General features: G+C 40.8%; 1 protein-coding gene across 6 annotated transcripts in view; it reads left to right on the top strand.

Moving 5' to 3' along the window:
- Window positions 1-5,812: 5,812 nt before the first annotated feature.
- The window catches only part of LOC107564820 (TSC22 domain family protein 1-like), an 11,829-nt gene continuing 4,869 nt past the window's right edge, over window positions 5,813-12,772 (top strand). For 5 of the 6 annotated variants that reach the window (XM_016249988.1, XM_016249986.1, XM_016249990.1 and 2 more), the window contains exon 1: window positions 5,813-7,585. In XM_016249988.1, the coding sequence (XP_016105474.1) occupies window positions 6,336-7,585 (1,250 nt within the window). In that variant the 5' untranslated portion in view covers window positions 5,813-6,335. The remainder of the gene's footprint in view (window positions 7,586-12,772) is intronic. The other variant, XM_016249984.1, reaches the window with a different exon arrangement.

The raw sequence follows: 12,772 nt of genomic DNA, 5'->3' as shown, positions 1-12,772 counted from the left end.
AAAATAAATGGTGCTTTAAAAAGTCCTTGAATCTGGTGTTCATGAAAGAGTGGGAACCCTGTATTATGTACCTGGTTAGTTAGTATCATGTACCCAGTGAACTGTTCAGTTAGTTAGTATTATATACCTGGTTAACTGTTCAGTTAGTATGCTCGTGTGTTTAGTTCACTGTTGATATAGTTGTTATATGAAGCAGTGAGTTCTATAATAATTTCTCGGTTTGACCTCATGTGATTTCTCTCAGGTCATCTTCATCATTATCCTCATCCTCGTGGCTGGTGGGGTTCAGCGCAGCATCACTGGGGTAGATTGGTAAATGCAGACATTATTCCTGTATGAGTGTTGATCTGCAGTCCTGTATGATGAGGTTTGATGCGTGTGTTTGAGCAGAAGCAGCAGAAAGAGCCCGGGTTCAGTCATTTCTGTGACACGTGTGACCGAGGCTTCAAAACCCAAGACAAATATGATGAACACATCTCGCAGCACGTGAAGGTGAGCCTCTGCAGCTCGTTCATATGAAGCTTCTGCTCGTTCTGTGTGTCTGCAGTGCTCTGTTGAAGACTGTCTCTTCACTGCACACGAGAAGCTGGTGAAGATCCACTGGAGAAACGTGAGTGTCTTGAAGTGTCCACAATAATTATCAGAGCCCATCCTGGACTTCTGGGGGCCCTAAGCAAAACTATGTCTGTCTGTGGGAATTAAAAATCCCCAAATGCTCCTCAACCCCTTAACCTATTCTTTCAGAGCAGTTTCACTGTCAACAAACAACAGTGAGTTAAAGTCAGTAACACAAAAAAGGAAGCAAATTACAAACAATAGGACAAATAAACAATTGAGCCTTTATTAGTATACTACACAGAAACTGATTAAAGTAGGAAATGTAAAAATTAGGGCTGTCAAAATTAACACGTTAATGGAACAGATCTTTACAGAAACAGTGAAATATAACAATGAAAACAGTTTTATTGAGAATTTGGCTGCATCAAAATACAGTATGTGAGCACAGAGAGGCAAACAAATGCAATAATAAATGTATATTTTGCATGTTCAGAAGAAGTGAGCTGCCCTGTCCTGATCATAATCTAAACAGGCTTGTGTAAGTACACTTCTCAGTGCTAAGAAAGAGAAGTAATGGGAACCTGGTATTTCTAAGAGTGATGGGAGAAAAGAACCTTTTCAAAGCTTCGATTCAATTGAACCGATTGCTTCGCTAAATGATTCACTGTTTCTGTTTGACTCCTGCTGGTCAAAACTGTAAACTCAACAAAAACTCAGGCTAAAACATGCATAAAAACTGCTTTTTACAAATCCAATGCAAATGCTTTCTTGAAAGTGTAATATATTAAATGCAGTCAAAATAATAAAATACCATGAAATATGAAGTGTCTGTATAATATGTGTTTTTCAAATAATTATGATTAATTTGCAAGGCTTGTTTTGTTTGTTTTATGGAGAGCCTGAACTACAACTCATTCTTTTAATTACACAAATGTCTCGTTAAAAATGTCTACAAACTGATTAAACTGATCTGAGATCAGAGACGATCAATGGTTCGTCTTCATGCTCTGTTGAGTATGTTTCACTAATAATAAACATACATTTGTATAAAGCATCCATATTTGTCCATGCCCATGTTGATTAGTGTGTTAAAACTAGAAAAGTATTAATTTAAGGTACATTTAGAACAGATACAAATGTGTGATTAAGTTGCGATTAATCACTAGTTAACTCATAATAATCATGCGATTAATCGCGATTGAATATGTGTCCCTGCAGCACAAAAGCAGTGTTAAGTCGCTGGGGGATATTTGTAGCAATAGCCAACAATACATTGTATGGGTCACAATTATACATTTCTCTTTTATGCCAAAAATCATTAGGATATTAAGTAAAGATCATGTTCCATGAAGATATTTTGTAAATGTCCTACCATAAATATATCAAAACTTAATGTTTGATTAGTAATATGCATTGCTAAGAACTTCATTTGAACAACTTTAAAGATGATTTTCTCAATATTTAGATTTTTTTGCACCCTCAGATTCCAGATTTCCAAATAGTTCAAATATTGTGCTATCCTAACAAACCATACATCAATGGAAAGCTATTTATTCAGCTTTCAGATGATGCATACATCTCAATTTCAGTAAATTGACACTTAAGACTGGTTTTGTGCTCCAGGGACACACATGTTAATCGATTGACAGCCCAACTAAAAATAAAGCACTGCAAAGACTTCACCATATAAATGAAACATAAACTGATTCATAACAAAATTTATGAATGGAGCAGTGAATAATTCTCTGCTTTTCTTTTGTTGTTTGATTAATGACAGACAGCAGCAGGTTTATACACAGAATGCACAGATCTAATATACTGACTAGCTTTCGATTACTTTTCAACCTGTGTACATAACTGACTGTGTTTAGTGAAAACTCACCAAGATTGATATTTGGACACATGCAAAGCACAAAAGTAGCCTTTATTTGTCCGTGCTTCGCTCTGTCTCGTATCACGCACGCAGTACGTTTTTTGTTGTTTTCTTGTTTTTTAGTATTGAGCAAGAACAGCAGGAGACTGTATACTTTGGATATTACGTAGAAAGAGCGACAGCGCACCGCATTACAAGAAAGGAACATTCATGCAAAATCAAAAACTAAACTAAAATTAAATCATCTTTGAGAGCAAGGGGGCCCCCTGGTGTTTCAGGGCCCTACACAACATGCATACTTTACATATAGGGAGGATCGGCTCTGACAGCAATGATAATGAGACAGAGCAACAATCACTGGAATCACTTTCAGACAACAATACATTGTATGGGTCACAATTATACATTTCTCTTTTATGCCAAAAATCATTAGGATATTAAGTAAAGATCATGTTCCATGAAGATAGTTTGTAAGTGTCCTACCGTAAATATATCACAACTTAATGTTTGATTAGTAATATGCATTGCTAAGAACTTCATTTGAACAACTTTAAAGATGATTTTCTCAATATTTAGATTTTTTTGCACCCTCAGATTCCAGATTTTCAAATAGTTCAAATATTGTCCTATCCTAACAAACCGTACATCAATAGAAAGCTCATTTATTCAGCTTTCAGATGATGCATACATCTCAATTTCACAAAATTGACCCTTATGACTGGTTTTGTGCTCCAGGGTCACACATGTTAATCGATTGACAGCCCAACTAAAAATAAAGCACTGCAAAGACTTCACCATATAAATGAAACATAAACTGATTCATAACAAAATTTATGAACGGAGCAGTGAATAATTCTCTGCTTTTCTTTTGTTGTTTGATTAATGACAGACAGCAGCAGGTTTATACACAGAATGCACAGATCTAATATACTGACTAGCTTTCGATTACTTTTCAACCTGTGTACATAACTGACTGTGTTTAGTGAAAACTCACCAAGATTGATATTTGGACACATGCAAAGCACAAAAGTAGCCTTTATTTGTCCGTGCTTCGCTCTGTCTCGTATCACGCACGCAGTACGTTTTTTGTTGTTTTCTTGTTTTTTAGTATTGAGCAAGAACAGCAGGAGACTGTATACTTTGGATATTACGTAGAAAGAGCGACAGCGCACCGCATTACAAGAAAGGAACATTCATGCAAAATCAAAAACTAAACTAAAATTAAATCATCTTTGAGAGCAAGGGGGCCCCCTGGTGTTTCAGGGCCCTACACAACATGCATACTTTACATATAGGGAGGATCGGCTCTGACAGCAATGATAATGAGACAGAGAAACAATCACTGGAATCACTTTCAGAGCGACTTTAGAAATGCTAAAAACGTTGATGATGCCAATCAGAATCCATCCGACTTTAAAGAGCTCGAGCATTTAAAGTGACAGAACACTAACCTGCAGTGTGTTTATAACAAACAGAACATGAACACTAGTATAGCTCTCGTTCTAGTTGGTGTGAGCATGTTTTAGATGTTTAGTAGTAAGGTTTCACAAAATAAAACGGAGCAAATAAAGTGTAATGATATTAATAAAAACAGTATTCTTCCACCAAACAATGTAGCGCCTCAGAAACAGTTGTGGTTGCTACAAAGTGGTTGCCGAGCAACACACAAACGTAAACAAAGGTGTGTGTTACTTTGTAGCATCATTTACAACAGCTTCGAACGCAGCTCAGCCAATCAGAATCCAGCACCGGAACTCTCAGCTTTATAATATTTAATTCCCTCATATGTGCAGAAACTATCCGACGCTGAGAAACATAGAGAAGAAGCTGAAGCTGATGGAGGTGAAGGAGCAGCGAGGAGACGCGCTGGAGACGGCTCAGTTCAGGTGCGTTTCTGAGCAACTGATCACAGCCTCAGGTTTTTACACAAAAATGAACATTCACTGTAAATATCGGAGAGAAATCTGCACAGATCAAGCAGCGTTTAAACAGCTCTAAACACACATGTGGCTGGATTTTGATGTGAGAGACAACAGCAGATGCACTTCTTCACTGGAGGAAGAGATATTATGGATTATGCTAATCCATATAGAGTAATGATGCTGAAAATACAGAGAAATAAATGACAGTTTAACAAATATTCACAATCAAACAGCTGTTTTACATTGTAATACTACTTCACAATATCAGAGTGTTATTCATCTGAATGCTGTGTTTGTGTGCAGCTACTGGCTCCTGATATCCGTCACGAGAGGAACGTGGTTCTCCAGTGCGTCCGCTTCATCGTCCGCAGCGGGTTCTTCGGTCCGGCTGCTCAAGACTCTCGTGAGATCAGTGTATCTGTGAACACAAGCGATGAGGACGTCAGTAGAGACGGAGATCCTCAGACAGACGGCCTGATGGACCGATCACCAGAGAAACACTCCGAGAGCAGCCGTGACACGAGTCCGCAGCGGCCCAGTGTGTTCCAGCAGCTGTCTGCTCAGCGTTTAGTGTGTGAGGAGTCTGAGGAAACCCTCTCCTGATGTGTGACGGGAAGCAGATCAGATGAAGTCACTGTGCTCACACATGCATGTATATATTTCAGAAAAATGTTATGTTTATATATTAAATATTTAGATGGATGCACAATAAAAAACTTTTATTTTGGATGCGATTAATCGTGATTAATCGTTTGACACCACATGTCATCTTGTTTATAATAATGTTTATTAATTTATTAATAAACATTTATTTATTAATTTAGTGGATGCTCCTATTCAAAGCAAATTACAAACCAGGAAAACAAACAATTCATCAAAGAATCCAAAGCATTTATCGGTTCATGTTCATTTCAACATTTACTAATATATTATTAAAATCAAAAGTTGTATCTCTTATTATTGTTTAATGGACCTGAGCTGACACGAACTAGCAATGAATAGTTATTTTTATTATCTTACAAGAACGAATAAATAAATACTGTAACAAATGTTGTTCATATTAATGAATTAACACAGATATCTTTCTTAACTATCTCTTTTTCTGAAGAAAAAAGCTTTATTGTTTATATGTAAGAAAGCATTCTAGAAAACACGGTATTTGAGCATTAGTTTACCACATCTGTTTATGCCTAGTATGGCGTAGTATGCAAAATTTACACTAAAATTATTCACATCAAAACAATTATTTACACTGCAAAATTTACTAAAAGGTTAATTAGTCCATGTAAAATATAACAACAATAAAATGGTTTAAAATGCTTAATATGCATACTTTATAATGTAAACTTTAAATATATATATTTTAGAATTTTTATATTTTTAACTTTGTGAAAACTAATGAAAGATGTATCAGCGGTGGGCGTGTCCTGCGCGCCGCGGCCCCGCCCCCTGCTGGCGTCACCACAGCTGCTAGCTCGTCGGTTAGCGTGCTAACAGCGTCCGTCCAGCAGTGATGAGACAGCAAAGCTGCGAATGAAGCCATTTCTCCCTCCTCACGCGGGCCTGAGAGCAGAACGCGGCGTGAAACGGATTTAACCGGCGACTCGGAGCGTCTGGGTCCGAGCTCACTCAAATCAAGAGTTCGGAGGAGCGTCCGCAGTTCTGAGGTGATGTCGACGGTCTGTTTATGTTCATTTATCAGCCGGTAACTGACGCGTATTTCTGTCAGGACATAAAGTTAACGATATTCTGCTGATGGATTGAGTTCTCTGTCGGTTAACCAAGCGGCGCGGTTAACGTGCTAACCGGGAGCTAGCCGACGCTAGCCTGCGTTATTCATCTTAAACACTCGCTGATCAGATTTGTCGGAGCAGCTGTCAAACTCTTTAAATGGGGACTATAAACGGTTTGCTAGCGACGCCACTGCACCGACTGTAGCGTGTTCATCAGCTCCAGCGCACCGTTTACCGACGACCGCCGTGATGGCGCATCCGCCGTCCCCCGGGCCGCACAGCCTCGGTGTCCCGACGGTGAAGAAGAAGAGCGGCTTCCAGATCACCAGCGTGCTGCCCGCGCAGGGGTCCTCCGCCAGCGCCAGCAACAGCGTCGCCGACGACACCGAGAGCTACGACGACATGGACGAGTCGCACACCGAGGACCTGTCGTCGTCCGACATCCTGGACGTGTCGGTTTCCCGAGCCACGGACACCGGCGTCCCCGAGCGGAGCTCGTCTGAGGAGACGCTGAACAGTTTACACGGCGGCGAGACGCCGGGAGTCGCGTCGCCCAACGAGCCGGTGATGCAGCAGGGGTACCTGGTCAACGGCGTCCATCATCATCATCATCATCATCATCACAAGACCGGGCGATCCGTGGCTCCCTCTGCGACTCCCTCTGCGACCCCCGTCGTCCCGCAGGCTCCGGCCCCGAGCGGACGCTCCGTGCAAGCAGAGGCCTGCGGATCCGCGTCGAGCTCGGTTTCTGTCGCGACGGACTCCGCCGCTGGAGCTATGATGCCGTTAGCGTCCGCAAATCCTTCGACCACAGCGTCGCGCTTCAGGGTGGTGAAGCTGGACTCCAACTCGGAGCCGTTCCGGAAGGGACGCTGGACTTGTACGGAGTTTTACGAAAAAGACGCGCCGCCTGGAGACGTCGCGTCCGTCGCGTCCGTCGCTCACAGAGCAGTGGAGAGCATCATTCAATCGGAACACGAGACCACGAGCGGCAGCTCCTCTGGAAGCACCTTGAGCGGCGGCGGAGATGTCCAGCAGGGTTGCGCTCACCTGGTTCCTCCGACGGAGAGCTCATCCGCTCCGGTTCGATCCTACGGTGTAGAGCCCCAGAGCAGCTACGCTCCGGTGGAATACGCTCAGATCGCGACAAACGTCCAACCTCTTCCGGTTCCGAACGCAGTGTCGCCCAGAGCCGCTCCAGTGTCCATCGGGATTCCGGGGCCCGTGTCTCCGAGGCCCTCGCAGATGGGCATCAACCCGGACCAACCTGGAGCGCAGCTGTCTTCATCCCACAGCTCCGCTCAGAGAGACCTGCAGCCGCTGAGGGCCCCGCTGCACCTGGCGGGCCCCGCATACGTGACGGCCTCGCAGCTGGAAGATGCGCAGCGGCTCCTGCTGCTGTCTCTGGCTGCAGGAGGCAGGGCTGGGCCGGTGGCTGGTCTCGGGCAGGACGGCGCTGCCGGTGCTTTTACGGTCTCGACTGGTGCCGATGAAGACAGGTGAGAGACAAACTCAGAAACCACTTGTGACTGTGATTGTGTTCAATGTTATTTTAGGATCGAGATAATTCAACCCTCTACGCACACCTTGGCAATATAATCGCCATTGGCTAGTACGTTTTTTTGTTTACTCGCCAGACTGATATACTATTTTACACACACAGTCATCAGCGATGGACGATAGGGGTCGACCGATATGTGTTGTTCAGGGCCCATGCTAATACCGATTATTACAGATCAAGTAGACCGATAACCGATATTTTGAACCGATATACATGTCTGGTGTAAAAATGAAAATTGGTCAAAATTAAGAATAACAAGGACCTTCACTGCTGTTGGTTGCACTTCTTACTCGTCTTCCTCTGTGCATCCATCTACAATAAGGGTAAGAGAAAGTTAAAAGTGGGGTCACTGTATGCTTCACGATTAAGCATATGAATACTGTACTACCGCTGAACAGCTTGGGGAAAATGTAAGTATTTGGCTTCAATAATTTACATGTTAGAAATGTATGTGCAATAGCATAACCTCTCATAATTCCTCATTAATTATTTTCTGATGGCTAAAACATAACCTACAATAGTAGAGGTGACTATTCAATTCATCATCTAATGCACAACTTTACAAAATATGTATATAATGTGTAAATAATTGAATTGTCTTCATAGCTATATTGTAGAAGTTGTTAAGACTGCAACAATTTTCATGAAGCTATAACACTAATAGCCTTTTAAAGGCACACTTAGTTTAATAGCCTATTGAGATGTCTTGGCCTATGTGACACTAGAAATTTCAGTTAGATTTAATTTACAGTACAATGCAAATGAAGGCATAAATCAGTTTAATTGATCTTTTAATCAAATGAGAGTTAAACTCTTTATTTTTTGGCAAACAAAGGGTTTACTATTCAAATTAAAACATGGAAGAAATAGCGTATTGTGTGATTTTTCTTTTAAACAAAAGTTGTAATTGTTGTAGTAGTGTTATGTATATCATACTGCACCACTGCACCACAATATATTTCTGATAATTTCTTTAAGCTAACCCGAACTATATTATGAGAAACTTTTAAGTTTCTGTAGCGTATGTAAGTGTTTCCTATACATTGATTTATTTGTGGCGCCCACCACAATATCAGAACTGACCGCCACAAATAGATTTTCCAATAGCCTTTTAAAGGCACACTTAGTTTAATAGCCTATTGAGATGTCTTGGCCTATGTGACACTAGAAATTTCAGTTAGATTTAATTTACAGTACAATGCAAATGAAGGCATAAATCAGTTTAATTGATCTTTTAATCAAATGAGAGTTAAACTCTTTATTTTTTGGCAAACAAAGGGTTTACTATTCAAATTAAAACATGGAAGAAATAGCGTATTGTGTGATTTTTCTTTTAAACAAAAGTTGTAATTGTTGTAGTAGTATTATGTATATCATACTGCACCACAGTAATATATTTCTGATAATTTCTTTAAGCTAACCCGAACTATATTATGAGGAACTTTTAAGTTTCTGTAGCGTATGTAAGTGTTTCCTATACATTGATTTATTTGTGGCGCCCGCCACAATATCAGAACTGACCGCCACAAATAGATTTTCCAAAAGGCTTTGACTTCGTTGAATAAACATGAGCACTGCACGTTTCAAAGTCGAAACCCGGTGCGGGTGTTTTTATATCACTGTATTTCTGAAGGAACCCGGATTCATATTTAAATAGTATTTTTGCGGCTTCGTATCGTGACTCTATTTAAGTGTACTGACCTACTTTTGATGAATTCATCCAAACTTTCTCAAATTCCGTGACATTCCGCGTCATACAGTAAATTCCATTTATATGACTGGATTCCGTCTGCGTTTTCTGCATCGCGGAAATCATAGATAATATTGAGGTGTTTTGCAACTTCAGTGCAACGTTAGTGGCTTGTGAGTTATTGCAAATTAAGTAACGTCTGCTGCTGCCTTACCTTTGAGAGACAACCGATGTGTGATCACTGAAGCAGCTGCAGTTAGCAAGTGCTTTCGGAGTGAGAGTGAATTCAGCATTGATTGGTCGGACCCGTGCCTCCCAACAAATCAGACGGGTGGTAGGCGGAGACTGCTTTAGGCCGAGAGTGGTGTGTTCTGACAAGCTGCATCAGAGCCAAATAGCGTGTTTCAAAATTAAGTTATTTTATCGGCGAATCGGTTTTGAAAATTACCGATAATCATAAAAATGCTTTATCGGCGCCGATAATCGGTCAACCCCTAATGCAGAACTCTGATTCCTAAATGACACCTTTAAATGGCATAATCTTTCTTGTGAGCTTTAGTGTGATTCTCCTGCAGCTGCGTGTCAGTGCTGTGGTTTGATGAAGAGTTTGTCCTTGAATGAGGCTGTTCTGTTCTTCTCTTCTGGCTGTTCTGTTTGTGGTCAATGTCAGGTCAGTCTAGTGCCTCTAAATATATCCGCTCGTCTCCAGAGAACTCGTCTGTCGTTCCTCTTTCTCCATCTCTTTTAAAACTTTTCCCAGCGATCGGCCTGATTCCCGTCTGCTGGAGTGTGGTCAGTAGCTCTAGTGTGTTAGGTTGACCGCGGTCGGCCCGTCTGGTTGCCATAGCGACGCATCTGCAGTGACCCAGCAGAGGATGCTCTTGTGAGTGTGGTGCTGATGCTGCGATGGCTCGGCCTGCAGGGCTTTAATGCAGTTGATGCATCAGATCTTGCGTATGAATGTGAATTGATTTCTGCTCTCAGTGAGCGACATCTTTATCAGCTCTGAATCACCGCTGACCCGCGTGATGCGGCCCGTTTACCGTCCACAGTACGTCATGAATTCTGCTTGATTGTTCTGTTTCTCTGATAGATCTGTATCTCTCAGGTTTAACAGGAGCATTAAATATAAATCATGTGGCATCTTTTGTAATTTCAGTCATCTTTTCAGTGTTTTATGTATTTAATGTTCTATTCTATCAGGCTCAGTAGTTTCTCCTGTGCTCATATGAGCTCCTCTTTAGTCCTGATGAATCAGATTGATATGTCTGATATTTCCATAATATCTGCAGTGACACACATGATCACACATCCTCCTGCTTCATCAGTAACTGTATCTTCTGTGTGTCTGGGCAAGTGCTCACTGGTTTTTAATACTTGGCAGAGGTTTAATTCAGAAGGTTTTTTCAATAAGTAAGAAAGATGCTTTATTGTCATTGCATAAGGTACAACAAATTTCAGACTGGCAGTTCTAAGAGAGCAATTTTGGTTACACTTTATTTTAAGGTGTCTTTGTTACAGTGTAATTATACATGTATACAAAGTACCGAGTATTATTCATTAACTGCATGTACTTACTATAGGGTTAGGTTTAGGGTTATTGCATGTAATTATGCATAATTTTGTGCAAATTCTTTAGTAAGTATATGTAATGTGTAACAATGACACCATAAAATAAAGTGGTAAATAAAATTTCAAATCAATCTTACATCTTTCTTGACTCATTGTTTGATCTGACTGACAAAAGTGAAAGCACAGTATTGGAATAAAAAAAAATAACACAATGACTATTTTATGGCACTTGCTGAATTAAGTGTATATAGTGTAATGAGGCCATGTGATGAACGTACAGTGTGTACAGTACGTTGTGGGTTTGAATCACTGATGTACGAGTCCTGTTTGATCTGACTGACAAAAGTGAAAGCACAGTATTGGAATAAAAAAAATAACACAATGACTATTTTATGGCACTTGCTGAATTAAGTGTATATAGTGTAATGAGGCCATGTGATGAACGTACAGTGTGTACAGTACGTTGTGGGTTTGAGTCACTGATGTACGAGTCCTTACTCTGAGCTTAAGACTTCTCTCTACTGCTTAGTAAACATTAGTCTCATCAGCTTTGTTGAGAAATCTCTTAGCTAAAAACCTTTTTTGCTATTTAGCAGAACTCTTAAGAGGTCAGATAAAATGTTTTGTGAATACGGGCCCAGATGTAGATGTTCTTGGGCTGCGTGTTTCTCTGTAGCACGTTGTTGTTGTAGTTTTTCTTAGCATGTTGTTGTACACGCGTGTGCTCAGCTCAGTCTTTGTCCTGTATCTGGGCATTGTGCTCATTCTGTGTGCGGCGTACCATACGCTGATGAGGTGTGTGTGTGTGTGTGTGAGTGAGTGTGGCGTCTCCAGTGATCCTCTTTCAGATTCTTCCTCTGAAATGCTTCATTAGATGATTGAGTTACTCTAGTGTCTGGATGAGTGTTTGTTTCTCTGAAGAAGGAACTGATGAGTCTGAAAGGGGAAGTCATTGGATTCACCACCGCAGACAATAAACGTGACTCGATCATCTCGTCATGTCTGATGCTTTTGTTTGCTCATCATTGTTCATACCAGGTAATAATGATGAGTTAGTGGTGTTTTGCGTTCTGAAATCTCGAGGTAACTCACTCTGGTTGTGTGAGGTTTGTTCAGAGCTGATGTGTTTTTAGGCAGTCTTGTTTCTGCTCCTCGTCTCTGTGTTCAGTGGAGTAGCGGTTATGTAAAGCATTAGTACGGCCTCATACATCTTTCAGTGCGTATGGAAAGAAGAATGTGTTGAACAGCCTGAAGTACTGAGTCTGATATCTGGATATTTGGACAAGCACTTAATGAACTTGACATGCATTAATTTAATCAGAGCTGCTATAATTTCACTGAAGGTTTGATACCAGGCATGTTTTCTTCTTTTCCTGACCAATGTAAGTGTCCTGCATGTGAGCTACACAACAAATATCATTCATTCATATATATATATATATATACAGGTACATCTCAAAAAATTTGAACATTGTGAAAGTTTTTTTTTTTGGTAACTTATTTCTAAAAGTGAAATATTCTAGATTCATTACATGTAAAGTAAAACATTTCAACTTTTTTTGTTTTAATTTCCAGAGTTTGGGAGCCAAATGCGAAAAAGCTCTACCTCCTTTACATGTTTACTACCTCCTGCTTACAGCTCATGAAAGTCAAATCCTGTGTGTGTGTGTGTGTTTGAGTGAGTGATTGTGAGTGATTGTGTGTGTGTTTGAGTGAGTGTGTGTGTGTGTGTTTGAGTGAGTGTGTGTGTTTGAGTGAGTGATTGTGTGTGTGTGTGTGTTTGTGTGTGTGTGTGTGTGTGTGTGTGAGTGTGTGTGTGTGTGTGTGTGTGTGTGTGTGTGTGTGTGTGTGTGTGTGTGTGTG

Source organism: Sinocyclocheilus grahami, unplaced genomic scaffold (genome assembly GCF_001515645.1).
Source record: "Sinocyclocheilus grahami isolate Dianchi unplaced genomic scaffold, SAMN03320097.WGS_v1.1 scaffold965.1, whole genome shotgun sequence".
Lineage (NCBI taxonomy): Eukaryota > Metazoa > Chordata > Actinopteri > Cypriniformes > Cyprinidae > Sinocyclocheilus > Sinocyclocheilus grahami.
Note: the sequence above shows the minus strand (reverse complement) of the source record. Positions and strands in the feature narration are given on the sequence as shown.